The sequence below is a fragment of the Crocodylus porosus genome, unplaced genomic scaffold (genome assembly GCF_001723895.1).
Source record: "Crocodylus porosus isolate Cpor-Errol unplaced genomic scaffold, CroPor_comp1, whole genome shotgun sequence".
Classification (NCBI taxonomy): domain Eukaryota; kingdom Metazoa; phylum Chordata; order Crocodylia; family Crocodylidae; genus Crocodylus; species Crocodylus porosus.
In genome coordinates this window covers 24805553-24828318 of record NW_017728951.1, presented here as the reverse complement: position 1 = coordinate 24828318, position 22766 = coordinate 24805553, and the positions used below count along the sequence as shown (strand labels likewise).

Below are 22766 nucleotides of genomic sequence, written 5' to 3'. Positions count from 1 at the left end.
CAAAATGGGCCACGCCGTGCCCGAGCGGGATGAATGGCAGCAGCTGCGCTCCATCCGGGGGCGAATGTATAGCCGCATGCATATGCATCGTGGCGCACAGCTGCTCGTGAGGGCCAACTGCGCGGGAGAGGCGGGGCGGGGGCGGGAGGGGGCAGGCGTCGCCTTCAGACAGCAACTGCGGCCCCCCCGGCCGCGGCAGCTGTGCCAGGCTGGCTGCGCTGAGCCAGCAGCTCCGAGGGGCCTGGGCTGCTTCACGGCCCCCGCCCCGTGCTCGCTTGGGAGCTACTGCGTGGTGGCGCAGGGCAGGGCCGGCACCTCTGGGCGCTGGCGGGGGCTTGGGGCAGCTCTGCTACCGAGCTGCCGTGGGGCCTTGGGCACGACGCTTTGCCCGGCGAGGTCGGGGCCACGCGGCCGGCCTTTGACACTGCCGGGTTATCGTGGTTGAGTTCAGGTGGCGGGAACAGGGTTGCCAAGAGGGCCCGGGTGGGACGCGGAGCTCATCCTGCCAGGCCCCAGGGCCACGGGCATCGCTGCTTCTCGGGGAGGGCCTTTCCCCGGGGACCACGGGCCGCTCCCCGGCAGCCCCCGGGGTGCCCCGAAGCGGCCCCCGACCCCGCCACGGGAGCACGGCCTTACGGGGTGGGTCATAAAGGACCCTCATAAGCTCCCGCTGCTGCAAGCGTCCTGCGTGGGCCTCCACGCCCGTGGCGCTCGCCCTGCTGGGCCGGCAATGGACAGAGCCAGGCCGGGCTCTGTGCGCGGCCCCAGGGAGCAGGGCGCGGGCTGCAAGGGGACAGCCTAGGCGGGGGGCGAGCGGGATGGGCGCTGAGGGAGCAGCCCTGTGCGCCCGGGTGGGAGGAAGGTGGCCGCGCCACGACCGTGGGCAGTTCCCGGGGCCGCGAGGACCGGCCGAGGAGCAGGAGGGGATGCCACGAGGGACCGGCCGCCCTCCTGCTCCTCCGCCAGCCTGGGCGCGTGGCCGGTCTGCGGAGGGCCGGGAGGCTGGTGGGCACGGGCTGCAGGCTCGGCGGTGGCCCGCGTGTGGAGGGCGCCGGGCTGCCAGCCTGGCGCTTCTCTGCCATCCCTTTGCAACGGATGAAATGGGCCGTATAAAGCCCAGTGGGGCCGATCCCCCCGCCCCTCCTAATCTTGACCCTGGCCCTCCAGCCCTCAGCTCACACGAGCGCCTCCATCTCGGCGCCGCGGGCTGCCACGGGCGGCTCTGGCGCGCAGGTGCTGGGGTGAAGGGTTGGCGCCAGCCGTGGACAGGCCGGGAGCCGGACAGCGGCCACGGGAAGCCCTGCTCTGTAGCGGAGCCGCGGCTGGCAGCCTGCGCCGGCCGGCACCTGTTGCAGGCGGGCGTCACGCTCTTGGCAGGAGCGCGGGATTAGCCGCCGTCCCCCCCAGCTGTGGCCCGGCGTCACGCCGGGGGCCGGGGGCGCTTCTCTTCCTCGGCGGCTGTGGCGCAGCGCCGGGGAGCTGGGCCCCAAGCGCGGAGGACCAGATCCTCTGCCTGCACTCAGCGGGCATCTTTGCAGAGCTGGGGCTGGGGGGGACCTGGCTGCGGACCCACGAGACCCCCGAGAGGCCTGGCACCCAGCTCGCTGCCAGGGGGATGGGGTGACTCCTCCGGCCACAACAGTTAGCTCGCTTTTCCCCGTCCTTCCTCCTGCAGCCCCGAGCGGGTCGGCAGCGTCTGAGGTTTTCTTTCCTCCTGACTCTGCTGCAAGGTGGCCAGGAGCGCGGGTTCAGCCTCGGCCCCTCGGGTCCTCTCCTGCCGCCGCACCCAGCAAGCCGCGTTCGTTGCCCCGTGGCGAGCGGCGCAGGAAGGTTAGACGGGGCAGCGTCCCGCATATTACCTGCATCAAGGGAAGCTGAGGTTGGATATGAGAAAACACGTTCTCACTCGGGGTGGAGTGAAGCACTGGAACACGTTACCTGCCCATCCTTGGAGGTGTTTAAGCCCCAGCTGGGAGGGTGTAGTTGGGGCTGGTCCTGCTTGGACGAGATGTGACCTCCTGAGGTCCCTTCACACCCCCGTTTTCTATGATTTTTGTGATTGAGTCCCTCCTGGTAAAGTCCTGCTTGTGTTTCTACAACGCAGTGATTGCTGTGGGGGTGTGCAACCCCCGGCATCGCGGGTACGTCCACTCTGCCGTCCAGCTGGATCTGCTGCTCGGCTTTCTGCTCCCTGCCCAGTTTGCTGCTTGGCTCTCTGCTTCCTGCCGTATCTGTCCCTGTACCGCACGTCACCCACAGAAGCTGCTCGTGTCGCTTCTTCTGTCCCGTGCCACAGGCTGCCCGCCCCTGCAACAGACACAGCCCGTCTTGCTGTTGTGTTACCATTTGGCATCAGCGTCCGCGCTGCTAGTTGTGCCGTCGCGGGGCTTCGCAAGCAGACCCGGTTCCCAGGACGACTCTGGAGGGGTTGGATATTTTTTCCATTTGAAAGGAGGGCAACAGACAAGTTGGGAAGGTGGGGGCGAGGGCGAGTGTGTACATGCACACACACACACCTGTATGTGCACGCTCACACACGCTTCTGCGGCAGCGCAAGACTTCTGCAGCCTGATCCGCTGTCGGCTTTCTCCCAGTGCTGGAAAAGGAAATAACTGAACAGATTGCAATGTAAAAAAAAAAACCCCAAAGCCCATACACAACAACGCCACTCGCAGCCAACTGGGCCCTAAACTGTGATTTAGCGGCAAGCCAATGCGAAGCCTCCGTGAGCCTGATTCCACTTTGAAAATAAAAAAAAGTCTTAATTGCAATTACTTGGTTGGCGTGGCAGCCCAACAGCTCAGTTGGATGAAGCTGTCGGGATGGATTTGAATGGATGCTTGCTGCTGACAAACGTGCCAGCCTGGCAGCTTGCCGCAGCCCCGTCTGAGAGCAAGGACCGGGGGTCTCGCTGAGTGGCTTTGGGGTTGGAGGTAGAAGGGGAGGATGTCCACCTCAAGAGCCCCCAAGGCTTTCTTTGTGCTCTTCGAGGCCCTACCTAATTTGCGCCCGAAACATCAGAGACGTGTTAACTAAATGGCAGTGGGAAAACTTGCTTTTATTTCTCCTTCAGCCTGAGGCTCCCCCGCCCCTTTCTCCACTGCCTTCAACTCCTTCTCCTTTCCGGAGCCCTAAATTCATCCCATAAATGTAAAGCAACGTGTCTGCACGCAGGGAAGCTGTGGTTAACTCTCCCAGACAAACGCAAGGTCACACGCAGACCGGTCGTAAATTATATCGAGCCCTACTGTAAATAGCAGCAGGCAGGGGAAAATGCTGAGCTCTAAAGGCGGGGGGGAACCGATCTATAATGTTGTGACACGTCAAACAACTTCCCGGGGCGTTCACTTGCCAAAGAAATGTTCTTCGCATCCAATCCATTAGGCAATGAGAGGTGAAAGTATTTCCTAGTTTGCTTTAAAAATATCCAGGATCAGTGAAAACTGGACCGTAAAAAGAAAATAATGAAGTGTGACTATCTAGAGCATTTGTTTCCAATGGGTCTGACAGCCTGGCAGCTGTCCTGAGCATGGAGGAAAGGTCTTGTTGGTTTACAGGGCTCCAAGTACTTGTCTCTCGCTCCTCGGGTTTTTTTGCTTTTGCTTGTTTGGTTTGCAGGGCGAGGCAATACAAACGTGTAGAATGGGTTGAAAAACCCAGAAAGCTTCCCCAAAACCCGCGGATGTGTTTTCACAGACTCAAACCGAAAACTGTACGTGTTTCTTTGTTCCCGCTGCCCCCAAGAGAGCTGCTTCTATCGACTGCTCTCCAAAGTGATAGTGAGCGTTTTCACCATTTTGATCGCGTTTTTCAAATGAAAGCCTTTAAAAAAACAAACAAAACAAAGCATGTCTTTTCCAAGAAAGGAGGAAAAAAGCCTGCCTCCCAAAATTCACTGTTCGTTTGGGCCCAGGAAGAATGTTTTTGGATAAGGACAGACAAGGTTTTTTGAATACATGTGATATCTTTTATTAGACCAACTCAATAGGTGGAAAAATTATTCTTTGCAAGCCTTTGGGCACAAACACCCTTCTCCAGTCCTTAGGCCAACATGGCTAGAACCAACACCTTTGGATAAGGATGGTTTTTCCCTCCTTTGAAAAACTGGCTTTTGGTTTAAAAAAAGGTTGACTGCTCCTACTCGCACCCCCGACGTGAGCCGACAGGGCTGAAGTGCTGCAACTTTCATGCCAGTGGTTCTCGACCAGGATGCCACGAGACCCTTCTCAGGGTGCCACACAACGCTAGCACCCTTAGATGTGCAAACACCTACGTGTGATTCCCAAGATAAGCCCGGCGATTTCGAATGGGAACGCGGCGTGCTAGAACAGCTCTGCCTTGCCGGGGTCTGTGTCTTCCCAATCTTTGCAACAGAAGAATTCGTCCCCCTCTTTTTTTTTCCTGTAGGTAAGAAAGCAGTGAAGGCGAAGAGCTGGCATTTTCCGAGAGGGGCCTTGAGTCTAAGGAGGCAGAGAACCACTGGTTTGGTTGGCTTTAAATGCAAAGGCTTTGACTGGACTGGCCACAACGTAAAGATTCAACGCGAGCCCCAGACGAAATGCACTCTCCAAACCAAGACGTGTGTTTCTACTAAATTGGAGTTTATTTTGTTTTTGACAGAGACATCTACACACCGAGGAACAGGACTGACTATTGCATCCCCCCGTTGGTCCAATTCAAACAAGGAACATAAACCCCGAACTGGTGTGGGTCAGACTGTCTGCTGACGTGGGAGGGGGACAGCAGGGTTGGGGTGTTCTTCGGGGAGTGCCCTTGGTTTGTACGGTGCCCTAGTGCACGAAGGCGTGATCCAGAGTGAGGTGCTACAGCCTAGATACAGCGGAGAACGATCCAAGCAGAGTGAGCCGCAGCAGCGAGGAAGCGTACAAAAAAATGCAAAGGACCTGGTTGGAAAATGGGAAACGAATGAGACTTTCTCCAGCCGGTGCTGTGCCATTACCCAGGACCCAGGTGGAGAGACTGGGTCTAACTGGGGGGGAAGGAGCTATATGAAAAAAGCCGCCCACGTCTGCCTAGGTGCAGCATCAGAGGCAGGAAGAGAAGCCCAGCTCTCGAATCGCTAGGCCGTGCTGTCTACTGGAGGTGGGACGGGAAGCCAAACCTAGCCCCTCCCTGAGCTCTGCTTTCCCCTCCAAGGACCGAGGCCGAGATGGCAAAGCAGCACAAGGGCCGCTGGCTCGAAACCGAAGTGAGACCAATTCGGCCTGGAGCGCGGGTGCCTGCTTGTCGCATGGGTGTTTTCAGCGGGCGCGTGTTGCAGCGGGCACCGGGGGCACCGTAACTAACTCCCAGAGCCACTTCCCAAGGGCTGTGGTTACAACACTTGCATCGGCGGTGGGCCGACAGAGATGCCCTGGCCCAAGCCCAAGTCGGGAGGCTGGATGCAGGAGTTACTGGGTGGAATTTAATGGCCCGTGCTACGCGGGAGGTCAGATGAGACGAACATAACGATCCCTGCCGGCCACGCAATCTGTGAATCCATCACCTCTGCCCATCTCTGCGAGAGGCCTCGTCTCTCTCTCGCCTCGCTCCGGAGCGGGGAGAGCAGAGCAAGGACGCAGCCCGACCTCCGCAGCGGGCTGCGGGTGGGCCGCGCTGCTGGGACGAGGGCAGGGGCGCTACTTGGTGTCCCCGGTCAGCCCAGCGAGGAATAGGGACCTGGTCGCATGGGTTGGGATCAAAGATACCAGCTTCATCACTCTGCTGTGTGCCACCGGCTACGGAGAGTGGTGTCTCTTAACCACACTAGCCCAGTGGCTTTAGCTGCAAGGGGACCTCCAACAAGCAGGCAAGTCTAACAGCCCAGCGAGCCATTTCTAGTCTCTATGGCCAACAAGTCACTCCTTCGCTCCCAGCTGGGGTTACAGGAGCAACCTCCCAGTGTGCCCAAGGCGGGCGAAAGGCAAGGGTGAGCTCTTCGCATGCAAACAGCAAACAGCGATGCGTGTTCTCAGCTCCCCCGTGGAGGGAGTTAGCAAATGAGTTTTCTGCTCCACAAACATGATCAAAGAGCAAGGAGGAGCGCACCCTGAACCTCTCCTGCCCCAGCAGGGACCTACCTGGCCATGGGCAGTCGTGGGAACTCGTTCATGCTGAAGGGAAAGGGTAGGAAAGTGTTTCGGAGGCCGGGCACCTACAGCGCAGCAGGAGCTATGGGCTTTGAGGCTCTGCCCCAACACAAAGTTTGTCTTTGTAAGAGCTGCGATTGCTTCCGGGGCTCGCACCGAGCAGGGGCAGGAACAGCCAGGAAGCAACTGCGCAGACATGCGCTGCCCTACGTTTCTCCTCCCAGAGGATTAGCCCCCGGGAACATACGCGGCCAATATTCCTGGGGTCCAGAGAAGCTAATGCAGCTGCAAAGTTACCGAGCGACCTGATTTCAATGGATCTGTGCAGCTTATGGCTCTTTGCTCACCCCACGCAAAGCTGGCATGGCCGCCTGGCATCCTTAGCTCTTGCTTTACAACTGACTTGAGCCCGTGTTTTTCCTCCATTTTTTCTCCCTTGAAACCAGCTCTCTCTGCCTCCCGCGTGTGCCCTTCTTCAGGGTTGGAGACGGCAGCAGATGCTGCCTAACATACTAGCCTGGCGATGCAGACAGGGCGACATTTTTCCTAATCTGCCCGTCCATCTGCTCTCTGGAGAGAAGGGGGCAGAGCAGTCCCTACCACCCTGCTCCATCTCTGACCCCCTATGTTCAGACTGCAAAGCTGCCCATCATAGGGGTTGACTGCCCCGCAACCTGAGCCAGAACCCATCTCTCTGGGAGGGAGCTGCTCCCGAGTGCTAACGACCGAGTCATCGCCAGCCGGGGCTGGATCAGAACCAGTGACTTGGGGTGAAAGATGCTTGGTCCCCACCCTCTCTGGATCTCGTTTCCTCTGACGCATGCCTCTGCGCAGGGAGGTTTTAGGCTGGCATTCCTGCCTGCTTGCTAGCGCACCAAGTCCCCACGGCGAGGCACGCCCAGAACAGCTCCGGACATGAAAGAAGGACATCAGAGGAGGCCAGAGAACGCGTTGTACAGATTTACGGAGGAAAGCCGGGGCCACATCTACAAGCTCTATCTTTGCAGAATACAAGGAGGGCATGAATTGTGCTTCGCTGCGGTCACCTGGAGGGCACTGGAAGACCAGAAGGGCTTGCATGACACCAGGACTAATTTCACAAGCAGAGCAACCTGCTGCTACGCTCAAGTTGGCTGCACAAGTTCCTGCCAGCTCTAGGGGAAACGCTGCCTTCTGGTTTGGCTGAGAGAAATGCCACCCCTGCTTCTCTTCCTCCTCTTTAAATGGTCACAGGCATGGGTTTTGTGCTCCCTTCCCACCTCTGGGAGTCCGGGGGAGCACCCTGTGGCTGGGCCTTGTTAAGAGAGAAGTCCCCGGTTATGGCTATAGGGCACAGCAGATTGTGCATGACTTCTACCTGTGTTACATGCAATGCCTCGGCGTCTACCTGTTAGCTAACCGCATGGTAACACAGCAACTCATCTGTCGCTGGGAAAAGCTCTCGCTGACACCTGAGAAAGCCTTGAGTGATTGCAGCACCTGTGAGTGCACGGAGGTGTGTCCTTATCTCAGCCCCTAGAAAGCAGCCCCCTCCCCTGAACCCACCAGCCTGCCCTAAACTGAATCGCAGCCTTGCTTCTGGTCAAGAACTCATTTTCTAATCAGACATTTAATACTATTTATGCACGGGGGAGGGGCGGGGGGGTGGGGATGGAGAATTGCAATTCCTTTATTGGGCAAAAGAATAGGCTAAAGAGCACGTCGAGTTCCAAATCCAGCAATCGGTTTAACTGTGGTTCCCTTTTAACAGCTGTAGCTGTGCACAGATGGAAAAACATTTGGTCAGAAAGCAGCAAATTAGTGTTTTCAGGACAGACTTGTGCCTCCCGCAGCTCCTCCGGCGTCCACGCAACTTGCTGCGCTTTATTTTATTTCTTCTTGGCGTTGACGTTTTTGCAGACCCAGTTCATGCCGTCCTTCGGACAGAACGCAGACACAGAAAGGCAGCGTTAGTTGGGCATGGAGAAAAGGGGGTCTGGCAACCTACCTACCCCCCCACTCCCGTCCGTATCACTGTGCAAACAGCTACTGGGGTCCTCCACGTTCAGTCCCTAAAACACTTGGTGTCAATTGTTACAGTCTCTTTGGCCGCTGGATGCTGTCCGAGCATGGCTACAGCAGGGCAGGGGAAGAGAAGTGTTGGGATGTGACTCCTTAGAGGAAGGACCGCTAGGCAGTTGAGCTACAGAGGCAGATAAAGGATGTGCAGCTACGTACAGTTTGTGTAACCTTGGGCCAGTGCCTTCATCCTTCTGCATGCCTGTTCCCAAGGAAAGAGGGGCAGACAGATGGCCAAGGTGCCGGCTGGGGCACGGGGACCTGGGCTTAACCCCTGCTCTGTGGCCTCTGGCAGGTCACTTAGTGCATGCACCTCAGTGTCTGGCCCTATAGCAGAGCTGGCCCCTTGCGCTGCTGAGGTTTTCTAATACTGGGGCTATCGAAGGACCTGGGCTCAATCGCTTCCCCGTCTATGGCATGGGAGTGGTAACACTTCTCCATCCTGCAGGCATGGTGGGAGGGCTGGGTGGCCAGGAAAGGAGGGTCCAGGAATACAGGGCCCTGCTGAAAGCCAGCTGCTGGCTCACTAGTCCTGCAAATAAACCCAGCTACGAGAGCACCTTCTCCTCAGACTCGTGCACTGTCTAAACAATCACCCGGCCTGGCCCTGTGGGACAGCGGTCTCCAGTGGCGCTGTCCCAGGCAGGACCCTCTGGATTTCCGAGCAAAGCAGACGTGAGCTGGGAGCCGCTGCAAGAGAGCAGAGGTAAGTTGTCTCCCTGGCTTGCTATGCTGTTAGATCTTCAAAACACAGCCCTATGGGCTGTTTGAGCCACCTATTAATCACCCTCCGCTGTCCGAGCGCAGGGTGGGGCTTGAATTCCTGGTCTCTTGCTCCTCACGCCGGCACAGAGGAACAGCCCCGAGACCTGGTGCCTCTTGGCACAAAGCAACGACCCCTGCTTTTGGAGACTGGAAAAGAACCGATCGGTTCTGTGCAGTCTGCTCTAGCCCTCAGCCGGAAAGATGGTAGCCCTTATGTACCTAATGGCTAACAAGCTGAATAAGAGCAGGAATCCCCTGGGCGTAACTGAGAGCAGACGGAGGATCCGGCCTGAAAACAGCAGCGTCCCTGGACAGCTCTTCGGCTGGGGATCAGTCACGAGCCAAACTGACCCTTGTTGCAACGTTATAGTAAAAAAACCAAGCCAAGCAACCAAGCCACATCAGTTTACAATGAAGACACACGCACACCTCTAATAATATCTCTAGATCTACCCTCCGGTGGGGTCTCTCAATTTGTATTTAGTGCTGCAGCGCAAAACAAATGGCCTGAAATCCTAGGAGCAAAAGCAGGGGGAGGGGGGAAAGTTGTACGGTAGACTCATTCAAAGGCCCCACAGCTTTGTGTTCCAGCTTTCCAACGGCACAGCTAACCTGTGTGTAAAACGCACAATGCTTTCAGTGATCGGTAGCGGGATTTGAAGCTTGGTGCTGTTAGAGAAGGATTCACTGCGTAGGGGCAGCTGCAGGTTTGCCATGGGGTTGGAAGGCGCAACGGTGAGGCCCTGGCTCCACAGCCCTCTTTAGAGATCTGTGCGGTTCGCGTGCAAAGAGGTTAAAAAAAAAAAAAAAAAGATTCCCGTTTCCCCTGCCTCTGAAGCAATAATCACATTTGCACACATTATGGCATACAAGGCAGGCAGAGCCCCTCATTCATTTTGAACGTAGGTTTATTTGCTGAACGAGAACAGCTGAGACAGCTTAAAGCAATAAATATCAGCTGACACCCTCTGCTATTCAGTGCAGTAATCCCATAAACAATACATCACTGCAAAACAACAAACACGCATCCTATCTCCCAGCTAATCTGACCAGAACCTGAATTTACAGTGATTAAAACTCCGCCCGCTGCCATTAGGGAGCTGGGGAAGGGGAAAGGCAAGCCATTTTTACTACCGGAGAGGCGAGGGTCATAAAGCAGAGTTTATGATGGGATTTACCATGGCTGGGAGCCTGGCTGCATCAAGCGTATAACGAGGGCAAAAGAATGACAATGCACTACGAGAGAAGAAAGGTGAACTCCAGACGGGCTCGAGATGTGGAATTGGGTCACCTCACTTCGGAAGCAGGAACGGCTTTAAAACCGTTCTCGGGCATGAGTTAATTTGCAAGAAAACCACGTTCAATATCTAGTTCGTTGGCAGCGAGGGGGAGACGACGAAGAAAAGACAGTGTTAGCGCTGTCAGACACGAGAGTAGAGTAACTGGCTAGTGGCCACCTACTATAAGGGCATGGTTACACTTCTAAGGCAGCTTCATTGTGGATGGCGTCCCTCAGGCAAGCAGCAGCTGAGGATATTTTGCAGATGGGGAAATCCAACGGGAGGCAGAGGCACAGGCCGATGGCGGGGCTCAGATCTGCGATGGGCTGCGCTCCGTGGAGAAATGCAAGGGGGAGAAGGCCCTCCATCAGCAGGGGAAGGAGCAGGGTGAGGAGAGGAAAGAGGCAGGTCTAGAAGACGGGGCCGAACCCGCGGCAGGTTTAGCAACGAACCGTGTCCCTGCCTCTGTTTGTCTTTATGCTTTCTTGCCTCTGCATATTTAAACAACGGCTCCTTGCGAAACGGACTGTTTGGGTCTGTGCGACTACGCGATACAAAGCATAAATAATAAATGCCCTCGCACTGCTGTGTTCAGAAGCGGCGTGATTTACCGTGAGCGGTTATTTGAAGGATGAGCGTGAGTGCAGCATTAGCATGCCAAGCTCAAGGAGATATTAAGTGCGAACCCTTGGCCAAGAAGAGATTTAGACTCCCTTTTGGATCTGATTCTCTCTGTTGCTAGAGAGAGTTCGGGTAACGGCAGGGTTAACTGAAAACCCAGGATTTTCCCCCTTCTGGACAGCTGAGTTCAAATCCTATATATTGGTCATGAGGGCAAACGACGGTGATGGGAACTGCTGAACGCCGTGTCTGGTGGCTCTGTGCTGAGGACAGACCAGATGCTGGAATATCGTGGGGTGCCGTGGTGGGGGGCATGCTGGGAGAGGATAGAGTAGCAGGGGCAGGTGCAGGTTGGGATTAACCAACCCCCACCTGCACCCCAATTGCTCCAAACTCTGTGTTACCTGCTCCTTAGTTTTAACCGCCAAGCCAGATGACTGAACACAAGCAGATGGGTCCCTTCCTCCCCATAAAACCCTTCTGATTTAAGCTGCCCTGATTTAGTTTGTCGTGCAGGTGAGGCTACAAACTTCTGCCCCCCCCAGTCATGAAATAAAGGGCAGCGAGGTTTAACCCCTTTACATCATCCTGTATTGGCCCAGAGGATTCAAAACTCCATCTCCAGCAGGTTCAGCTTTTATCTCTGAACCCTTCGCTCCTGTCGTCCCCTTGCTGCTTCTGCCAGCACACTGGCCCTTAAAAAAACCCCAAAGCAAAATGTCCAGACTGCTGCCAGATGGACATCTCCCTTTAGACCCCTGGTGTCCTGTATTTCTGACACAGCTGCAGTGATTCTCCTCCTTGCCTCCAAATGAGGCAAGACTCTGCTCCTAACGTCGAACCACAGCCTCTTACCCCAGCTGCTGACTGCCTGCTCTCTTACAGTTGCTGTTATTCAAAGGGGGACTCGATGCATTTTGAGTCAGTGGCTAATGTGATTAAAATATGGATGATCGCCGGTTTGCTAAGCCGCCGTTCAGGCTGGTTAGCTACGTTGTGCTGTTGGGGGGCTGTTTAACAGCAATGCTGGTCTTGCCTGTGTGATGGGTCCTGGCCATAGCATTCACGTAGCGCAGGCTGCGCCGGCTGAGAGTTCAGGGCAGCTGAGAAAAGGAGGCAGGCAAAGGTGGCTACAAGCCATCTTTCCACCTCCCGTAATCTTTAGGGGCCAATCAAGCTAGAGCTGTTTCAGGGCTGCTCGAATTACCTCCTGCTTTACAAGGCCTCGGAAGGGACGTTATGTCAGATACAGGCAACTTAAAAGGACCCACCGTGGGGCTTTTAGCCCAAGCCTTTGTAGGGCAGTAACACAGCTTGCTTTTGTTCATGCAACACAGCAAACCGTGCTGTGTAGGTTGGCCCGACACCTTGAATCATGTCAAATATCCAGGGTCCTTACTGAACAAGCCCAACCAAAGCAAAAGTGGCACAGTGAAATACCCATGGCTGCTTTCCAGAACGCCCTCACTTTTTCCTGGTGTAGCTTTGATGGGGCAACATAACACGGGGCATACAATTTTCACCTGCTGTTAGATGCACAGCGTCAAAATGCAATCCCCAAGAGAGTCCAAACCCCAACAAAGGATGGCTGTGAGGCAACAATTCCCTTGCCCTTCTCTTGTATCTGTCACCAGGATCAATTATCCCCTCAATCTGTGCCTCAGTTCACTTACTCCACAGTGTCTACTATTCTGATTCATTGTCCATGGTATGTCAAACCGAACACCACTGTCCAAACTGCAAACCTTTACTCCAGACCGTGAGATGGAGTCCAGACTGCTAGGGACATCTGTTTCTTTTCCTTTCCTAACTAGCCCTGAATTAAGAGATTAGACTGAAGTGTGAGCCTCCTTCAAATTCAGTTCCAGTGCACTGGAGATCCCACTCTTTCAATATTGCCATAAAGTCTGATTAATTAAATGGATGACCGAGCTACAGCTTGGGGAAGAGGGCGAGGAACTGATGATGCTTGTTCTTCAGAAGAAAAAACAAGCTGTTTTGGGGTTTCAGGAGGATAACACGGGGCGCTCCATTCAACCCAGCCGCCACTGTTTGGACCTTTCTCAGGAAGTTCTCCAGTCCCAAAAGGTTTATGCTAAAGGATGAGAAGACAAGGTGGATTCCCTCCTTGATTAACATTTTTATTAAATAACCTATTTCAAGTAATAGTTAAATTCTCTAAATTTATATCATTCTATTAACCATAATCTAATCTCATTAACCTTGAAATCCCCAGTCTTAACTACCCAACTCTATACATTATGGTGCTATCAGCTAAACTAATTAAATGACCTTCAAACTATTTCTCCTTCGTTTATTGCCGTTATTTATCCTTGCTCGTTGTTCTTCCTTGCAGCCCCTGCAAACTCGCTCCCTCTAAATTCAGGTCCTGTCTGTACTCTTCGCAGAAGACCATCTCTCTTCTTAACCCAATCCACTGGCCCCATCTGTGCGGTTCACCCCTGGGTGCTGCGGCCTCCTGGCAGCAATGGTTCATACCCTCGTTCTTTTGCTTTCATTCCAAGGATCTGATGATTCTTGGCTTGTCGCATTCTCATTTACATGCCTACCTACCTCTCTCTATTTTTCTGTGGCTAAGCTCTGGATTTTCTGAGAGGTTCTTACAGCAGAGTAAGGGGACTGAAAGTACAGTTTGCCTTGGAGCAGTGTTGGGAAAAGGTTGGGAAATGTTCCTGTTCTCTTTTTTTAATCCTGGCCTTTAAACAAGTTATTGTTCAAGGATGTTATGCTCTTTGCTTTCAAAGCCCAGAGGCTAATCCTGGATAAATGATCTCTTCCTATGCTAATGGTGAGAGAAAATTCTTGCCATAGTTTTGCCATGGCCCGAAATGTCTCTGATCAGAAAGTTCCCTGGCCGAGAAAAGAGCTCGGCTGGCTGTGATGCAGGCTGGATTGCTGGGAAATTGAAATGCTTGGGTTCATTTGCAATGGGAGTGGCTATCTGCTCAAGGAGCTACAAGCAGTTTCTGCTTTGCCAGCCCCTGCCGGACAAACACTGCTGTAATAAACCACCATCTTTTAGGGTAAGAGCAGATGGGGGTGACGAAGTGGAATGCTATTTGACTTTGATGATGGTGATGAACAAAACGCCTCGGTCTGCAGATACTTAATGCCTTGGCTGCTGTCGTCTGCTATCTGGGAAGAAGCATGGGAGTAGATTTTACTTTGAGGCTAGATTGTGTTAGACGGGGGCGTTCGCTGTGTTAGTTAGATACAGATGCATTGCTTGTTAACTGGAAAGCCTGAGAAACAGCACACAGTGTGGAAGCAGGCAGGCAATTCTAGACTGGATTGGGAGGGAAACATTTCTCAACTAAGGCTTCAAGATGAAACTCCTAATTTTGGAGCACTTTGTCCTCTCCCCTCCTCATGCATTCCTTGGCTGTTATTTCCCAGATGAGGGAGTAGGGGGGGAGTGTGCGTGGAGAAAGGAAGACTGACTCGGAGCAGTATAAAGTGGGTATAAGCCAGGGGAGTGGGAGAAGGTGACCAAAGATCCATTTAAACATCTGAAATACAAGCCCACGTTCCTTTTTTGCGCCTTGCTCCTTCAAGAGTAGCTCATGCTTGAATAACAGGCATTGAAAGGCAAAAAATCATCACCCTGCCTATAGTGATAGCATGATGTTATGCTGTCCTGGAACAGCACCGCTTCACAATAAAGATTTCAGGCCTGCAATGTTTCACTAGGTTGGTTGCAAAGGTGGTTGAATTTCTGACTTAGCCGAACAAACCCCAGCCCTCAGAAGGGCACTGTCCAGTCTATGCCACAGAAACAAGCTTTGACCGAATGTGAGATGAAGACCAGTATTTTCCTGAGTCTGTTTCTTTTGGCTCCATCAGGAAGGTTGTGTTCTGTTGGGGGCAAGCATCCTCCAGAGCACTTGGGTCATGACACTGCATGTATTTTGCTAAGGCACAAAGCCTTGAGAGTGCAACTGAATTGGCGCAGGTCCTGTTTGCAGTACAAGCTACCGTGTGGCAGGACTGGGGAGGTGGTTATAGCACCCGACCTCATTAAAAATGCAGTTCAGCCTTGATTCCTGAATGCAATACAGCCTTGTTGACAGTTTCAGCCGTGTCGTGCTGCTTTTACCTGCGTGGTACCTGCCAGCTGGTAGCTCTTGCGCTGTAGACTGGGCCAGAGACACCACCTGGGTTCTCTTCAATAACCCCCTACAGACAGACCGTAAGGCACGATGGACGGCCCGCCCTATCCCCTCACCTGCACTCCCTCTCCTGTGAGGGCCGAACACGATTGGATCTGCCAGACTCTGTCGCGGATTGTGTGCAGGTTCAGTCCCTCGGCGATCTCGGAAGCAGGGGCAGCCGTAAGCAAATCCTGCTTGTTAGCAAATATGAGCACGGGGACTCCGCTGAGCTTTTCCTCATCCAAGAGCTCGGCCAGCTCCTGTATCATTTAAAAGGGAGTTAGGGGGAAGGGAAGTGAAAAAAACCCAAACCCTTCCACCACTAGAGGTTGTCTCTAATTAGAATTATATTTAGGGCAAATGTTAGGAGGCAGCGTTTCAGCAAAGCCCAGATCTCCTTACCAAATAGCAAGAGTGTCTGCAATCACAGGGACCTGAGGTCCACAAGCAAGTTCTTTCAATTACAGGTTACGAAAGGATTCAGCTTAGTCTGAAATTAGCTGCTGGTTTACAGGCTAAAACTCTGTGCTTTGCCAATCCCTGCTCCCTGGAGACCAAGACTGATGATGCAGCAAAAACCCCATGTAAATTGGCTGTCTCTAAGAGTCTGCCTGGAGTTAGTCTGACTCATGTCCTAGAAACCAGGTGGTTCTCACCCTAATAGATTTATGATGATGCTAGTAATGAGCTTTGGTTTTTGTCCCATGTTTTCTGAACTGCGATTCAAATCAGGAAACCCTGCTTCAGATGTAAGAATCTCCCTTCCAAAAGGAAGCTGATACCTATTAAAGGAAGGGAATAGCTGCAGGCCAGGCCGGGAGCGGTTTTATTGGCCAGACTGTAGTCCTACGTGCATGGCACAATGTTGCGTGGGATCTTGGGGTTGACTGGCTTGCAACTGAAAGCAGTCTGCTGCTCCTAGGGTGGGGTCTGGATGTACCGTGAATCCACAGCTATTAGACCTGAATGCCTGGAAGCTGGGCAACGGCTTAATCTGAACTCGGAGCAGGCAATCCCATTTCACTTTTTAATAAGCATCTGATCTTGTGACCAAGCTAACACAGCTGGTGCACCACACACAGCAGTCTTGATAAAGAAGCTGAGATCTGAATGACTGATGCAGGGTGTATCAAGCTTCTGGACCATGGTGAATTGTTGGGGGGGACCTACACAGAGGTATAATTTCCCTGAAGTACTTGTCTCATTGCTGGGGCTTTACTTTCCATGGATACTAGCCTAGCATCTTTTACGAACATGGCGTTACCGTGAAACCTTTGGGTTCAATGAATGCAGTAGCAGAGACCATGCTGCATCACAAATCAGATTCTAGCCCACAAAAGCAATCTGCTTGCTTGGTTTGGAAACCAGGGCAAAATAGAATCAAGATATAAATAGAGCTGGCTGGGAATTTTTTGACAAAATGTGTTTTTTTCTTTTCTGGCTGAAGAGGCTGATTCATCAAAACTGGAACTTTTTGTGGGGATGCATCAATTTGGCCAAACTGAGTGAGGGCATACACTGGGGGTATGAGCACCCCATGTTTCAATTCCTGGCCTGCCTGGCTTAGGCGAGTGCCCTCACTTTCCTATGCTAGAACTAGTCTTCCTCTCTTTGGCCTGAGGAATAATTATTTATGTGAAGTGGAGCAGCTCCAACAGAAGAGACAGAGAGAGAGACTCCCCAGAGCAGCCAAGAGCCGGGTGGAGATGGGAAAGTCAGGTTCAAGCACTTACTCTGAGCCAGGCACTTAAATCTAAGCCTACCACATCACAGAAAGACGCCTCAACCACTGAGATCTGGCTATTCTGGGCTGGGCAGTGGGTGAGGTTGGTCTGCCTGTCTCAAGCGATTCAGAGAGGCCTCGGCTGGGTTCTCTTTGGAACACAGACAAATTAGGAAACCTCAAAATTGTTCACACGCTGGAATTCATGTTTCCCAGCCAGCCTCACTTACAGAGTCCTTGCCATTTCTTTTTAGTTGTGCTCCAGAGATGATCGAGTCAATGTGATTTCTTTTTAAACTTTTTAGAGAACAAAATGAGATTCCTTGAGGTCCTGTTCTGGCAAGGCTCAAAGGCCTTTAAGAGGTGTGGGTTTTCAAAAAAAAAACTAATATGAGGGAATAAGACTCCTTATTTCCCTTATTTCTCACCTACCAAAGCGATTTGTGCTTTGTGTACCAAAGCAAAGTAAGCTGAAGGGAGAGCCCCCCAGGAAATGTAAGTCTTTACCACAAACCACCAAAGCATCTTTCTAACTTGCATAAGGAACATGATATAACATCAAAGAGTTGGACAGAGGTTACATACCTGACCCGTTTCTTCAAACCTCTTTCTATCTGCGCTGTCAATGACATAGATCTGTAAAGATGCAGGGGAGGTTATTAATTTACAGAAGAGGAAGATTGATGTTGTAGCTGTCATGGTCCAGAAACGATGTGAGGGGCAAGGGTGTTGTTACTTAATTTATAGGAGTAGTATGGCTGGAAGAGCCCTCAAGAGGTAATCTAGTCTAACCCCAACTGAAGGATTAAACCAACCTAGGCAAGTATTTGTCTAACCTGCTCTTAATTTTCCAAGGAAGGACACTGCACTACTTCTCTAGGTAATCTGTTCCAATGCTTAACCACCCTCGTAGTGATAAAAGTCTAACATCCAATCTGAATTTTCCTTGGAGCAATTTAAGACCATTGCTCCTTGTCCTGTCCTCTGTGGCCAGAGAAAACAGTCTATCACCCTCCTTTTTATAGCTATGCTTCAGGTATTTGAAGACTGTTATCAAACTCACTCCCCGTAGCCCATTCATTCTTCTCTTCTCCAGCATCAATAATTCTAGTTCTTTCAGCCTTCCCACATAAGTCATATTTCTCCAACCTCTAATCATATTTGCTGCTCTCTGCTAGACTTTGTCCATGTATTTTTGGAAGTGAGGTACCCAAAACTGGACACAGTACTGTAGGTAGGGTCTCGCCAGTGCCAAACAGTGCAGAAGAATCATTTTCCCTTGACTTGCAAGTGACATTTCTATTACTGCAGCGTAGTATGCTATTTTGCAACAAGAACACACCGTTGGTTCACATTCAGCTTACAGTCCCCTATAACCTGCAGGTCATTTTCTGTAGTACTGCAACCTCCTTCCCCAGTCTGTATTTGTGCACGCGATTGTTCTTTGCACTTGTCCCTGTTGAATTTTATTTAATGAATTTTTGTAACTTTTTTGGGTTTACTGAGATCATTCTGAATCCTAACCCTCTGGAGTGCCTGCAACTCCACCCAGCTTGGCGTCATCGTAAATTTGCCAAGTGTGCACCCAATCCTATCTTCCAAATTGTCAATGAAGATATATTAAACAGTACTATACCCAGGACAGGCCCTTAGGGAACTTTGTTTGATACCTCCTCCCAAGTAGACACTGAGCCATTGATGACTACTTGTACAGCACGATGACCCAACCAGTTAACATTCCCCTCACAGTAGTTTCATCTAGTCTGTATTTCCTTAGCTTACTAATGAGAAGACATCTGGAAAGCATTGAACTATACAGAGCTAGTCTATCAAATGAATCGAAACCAGTTCCAAATAACATCCCTTATGCTTAGAGATGCACACATTTCATGCACTGTGCAACCATCAGCTAATTCTCTCAACTGCTCAAAAAAGGAAGGGGAGCTGCATTACAGCTGGGGAGAACAGGCTGCGACATGCTAGTGTCAGAAAAGGAGCTGGTGGCAGGATCAGGATTCAGATCATGATCCAACTCTAAATTCAGCCCAGGAAAACATGCTGCCTCCTGGCAGCCAGGTCTCCACCTTCAGATGATCCACCACAACAAAGGGAGTAGCTGTCAGATGAAGGGCTAACTGTCATGGGGGTTGCATGCCTTTCCAGGGCAGGGCAGGGCTGGGACACTTCAGCAAGGAACAGCAGAAGTGAAGTTTGCACTGCTACTGCCTGGGCGCATCTACGCATATGCATTTACTACCCAGTAACCAAAATTACTGTGCAGTATGGGCACGTGTCTACACATGCATGCCCATATTGCATGGTAAATATGGCGACATATGCTGATTTGAGCATAAATTTGATACCTGCATCATGCAAGTATCAAATTTATGCCCGATTAGTAACTGCACAGTAATGCACTATAGCTGTCTTACTGCACAGTAACCCTGTGGGTATGGACTGACTTGTGACTAGCTTTAGTCCCAAATCAGTCCACACACAGTGTTAAAGCATTTTAATGCCTGCACGTGTAGACGCTGGCCTATTCCCACTTACTGCACAGTAAATTTAAGCCAGCGTAAATGCACGTGTGGAAATGCCCCCCTGTGTTGTACCTGTTTTTTTGGACAAGGTTGGTCAATTTAGCACCTTTCTCTAGCACTGAATTTGCTGATTTCCTCCCTGGAAAAACTCAGAGCTTGGTATGGAAATCCCTGGGTGCAGGTGAAGCGGCAGTACCAGAGAAGGATGAAATTTGCTGGATATTCATTTAGTACAGACAGCTCCTCCCCTCCGTCTGGACTGCGCCGTCTTTATTGCTAATGCACTTAAAGCTGCAGAATCATTTTAAATAATCAGGAGGGTTCAATAAAGGTGGAGCCTCTGGGTTTGCCTGCTGTATAATGCAGGAGGGATTGTGCTGACTCATATCAATGTGATCCAGTCATGGGCACACAAGAGAAAGCTGAAAGACTCACAGGTCATGGGTAGGTAGGTAGGTGAATAAATGATGGCATGGACTGATGATAGGCATATTCCAGTGTAATTTATATGTTTTGTATGCAAAACCCTGTAAATGATGCTGAGATCAGGTACAGAGGCGTGTGTGGTTATCCTGGGGTAGCAACACATCATGGGCAGCTATTATGGTATCTTCTGGTTTTTGGCAAAGAAGCAAACAGCTTATCCTGGCATGGAAGTGGATACGCAACACCTACACCAATGTAACTGATATCAATGAACTTTTACCCTGGTCCCTTCAGGAGCAAAGCTCCCCTGGTTTAGGAGTTGATGCCATCTGCCCTCTTCATTTTTTAAACAGGTTGAATGCCACCAGTGTAAATGTGCTGTCTGTCCATACCCTGAAAGAAAGGGAAGCACGGGAGAGGGCGTGTGGGCTGGCTGGCTGAGGAGACCTGCAGTGCTTCCCAATCAGTAATGACTGGAAATTGCTAGGATGTTATTCGACAGCTGTGCAGTGGCTTCCGTGGAAGCAGGCTGGTTTCCAGGGAATAGATGCCCACAGCACCCAACCAATGCCAAGATAAATGGCGTTCCTTCTGGCAGTCTTGGCAGGAGACTCGGCCCTTCCAGGCTAATTTAGATTGAGAACGGTGAAAAAAGGGAATTCTGAACGTCAGTGTTTATTAAAGGTTGGACTGGCCCTCTTGTGCAGACATCTTCTCTCGCCTGCAATGATGACTCAAACAGGGGGCTGCGGCACCCAGGGGTGCCCTAACGTGTAAGAACTGCCATTTACTGGGTCAGGCCATGGATCCATCTTACTCAGCCTTTTGTGTCCCACAGTGGCAAAGAATGGATGCTGAAAGAGAGAGTAACCTGGGTCTGACCACAGTTGTTTTCTCCACTGTTCCTCTCTCACTTGCTTCCTCCGGCATTTAAGGTTAAGTTTAAAGAGGCTGTATCCCTCCCTTCATGCTTGATCGCTACTGATGCCCCTTTCATCCAAGAATGTGTCCAATCCCTTGTGAATCTGGCTGAACACTCAGCTTCCACCACAGCTGGTGGCGATGAGCTCCACCCTTGAATGCCACGCTGAGTGAAAAATCACGTCCTGGTGTTGGTTTCAAACTTACTGCCTCCTACTTCCATGTTGTGACCCCCCATTTCTTGTCTGGTGAGAGAGAGTAAAGAATAAATCCCTACTGACTTCCTCTTCACCACTGAGTATTTTGCAAACCCTTCTCATGTTCCCCTTCAAGTGTCTCGTTGCTAAACTGCACATTGGACTCATCAGTCTCTCCTCATGTGGTAGCCCCTCCAGAGCCCTCATCATCCTTGCTGCCCTTCTCTGGACCTTCTCTAGTTCTTGAGATCCTTTTAAGGGTGCTGTGCAATGTAGCACTATTAGATGTGCAAACCTGATTCTCACAATAAACCAGCAAGATTGCAAATAGGAATCTGTAGCGTTAAAAACACTCTGTCCAGTTGTGGGCTTTCTGAGTTCTCTGTAGAACTGCTCTATTTATTATTTTTCTATAGTCAAAAGCAAGCCAAAACTAAGAGCTGGCATTTTCTAAGGGATGGCTCGAGTCTAAAAGCTTGAGAACCGCTGCTTTACTGCCTCAGGTTTCCAGGTCCTTCTGTGACAGGGATGCTGCATGTTGGTAAGGGATGGTGTAAGTTAGGGGTGGTCAATCCTTGGCACAAGCGGCACGTGTGTGGCACATGACAGATCAGGGAGGGAGCACAAAAGCAGACAGGGCAGGAAGCAGAAGGCAGAGCAGGAGATAAGGCAGGGAGCACAGACTAAGGAACAGGAAGCAAAGCAGTAGATAAGGCAGGGGAAGGAGATAGGCATGGCACTTGGGGAGGGTGCAGGGCTAATTTGTGGCATGCCTGCCAAACAGGATGCCCCTACATTGGTGTAAGTGCACTTGCCCAGAGGTGGAAGAGCTGAGCTTTGGTGTCGTTAGGACAAGAAGTGGAGATGACTAGAATCCAGGACACGATGTCATCTCCCGAGCTTCGATTTGGCCAAGCCAAAATGCACCAGCAAAACCTGCCGTTGGCTGTTTAGTGATGACATGTAGTGAACTAAGCTTTGCCCCTCACCCAGGCCCAGCACTCAGCACCAGCACAGCCCCTCTTGCCACGCTGGGGCATCACAGGATTCTAGTCACCTGATCCAACCCCTTGCATGAATGCAAGATGCTGCCTAAATCATCCCTGTCCAGTGCTAATCTAGCCTCCTCTTAAACACCTCCAATGAAGGGGGCTGCTCCACTTCCCTGGGGGTCCATTCTACTGCCTCACTGCTCTGACAGGAAGGAAATTATTCCTGAGATCTAATCCTAAGCCTGCTTGGTTGCAATTTACAGCTGTTGTTTCATGTTGCCTTCTGCAGCAGTGGAGAACAGTTTTTCAGGGCTCAGAAGGAAGAGTGCCCCTTGCTGAATCACCAGGCCTTTCTCCTGCAGCTCCCCCCAGCCCAGCTGCAGAGATCTGACCAGATTAATGTCTGACACAGCAGTGCTGCAGGGAAACGCCATGTTGTGTAGCATGAGGCAAAGGCAACAAGCACATGCAGAGTGCCTTCTTCCCACCCAGACAACGAGCCAAAGAGCTGCAGGTGCATGCCTGAATGTGCAATCACCCAGATACACACACCTTATTTGCACTGGGGAGGCTTCCAAGTGCCCAGGTGTGTGGCATAGAGTGAGCTCCCATTCAAACACACCTGCACTGACTGAAGGGCGCAATCACTTCGGGCTTTATAAAGACTTTTGGAGGACCCTCCCCCTTGGTCAGGATGGAGCTGGGGCAGGTCTCTTGGGAACAGCACCTCATCTTGCCTCCGTGCTCCCTGGTTCCTGTAACGGAGGATGTGGACTCTGTAGCACAAGTCTGCAGTTTAAATCAGCAATGTCGGGGCTGTATCTGCACAGCTGAGAATGGCATTTTCCCTGCATTTTTAGGTGCTCTGCTAAAGGAGGAGGCTCAAATGGTGGTGGATGGGTTCTTCTCGACCTGGAAGGACGTGGGCAGTGGGGTCCCGCAGGGCTCGGTCCTCGGGCCCGCACTGTTCAACATCTTCATC

The 22766-nt window shown here is 51.9% G+C and overlaps 1 protein-coding gene across 1 annotated transcript in view; it reads right to left on the bottom strand.

The window, feature by feature from the left end:
- Positions 1 to 5263: 5263 nt before the first annotated feature.
- Positions 5264 to 22766, bottom strand: part of ARL3 (ADP ribosylation factor like GTPase 3) — a 24258-nt gene continuing 6755 nt past the window's right edge. The window contains exons 4-6 of the mRNA XM_019555488.1: positions 17294 to 17344; positions 15060 to 15245; positions 5264 to 8005 (exon numbers count right to left, since the gene is read on the bottom strand). Of these exons, the coding sequence (XP_019411033.1) occupies positions 7958 to 8005; positions 15060 to 15245; positions 17294 to 17344 (285 nt within the window). The 3' untranslated portion in view covers positions 5264 to 7957. The remainder of the gene's footprint in view (positions 8006 to 15059; positions 15246 to 17293; positions 17345 to 22766) is intronic.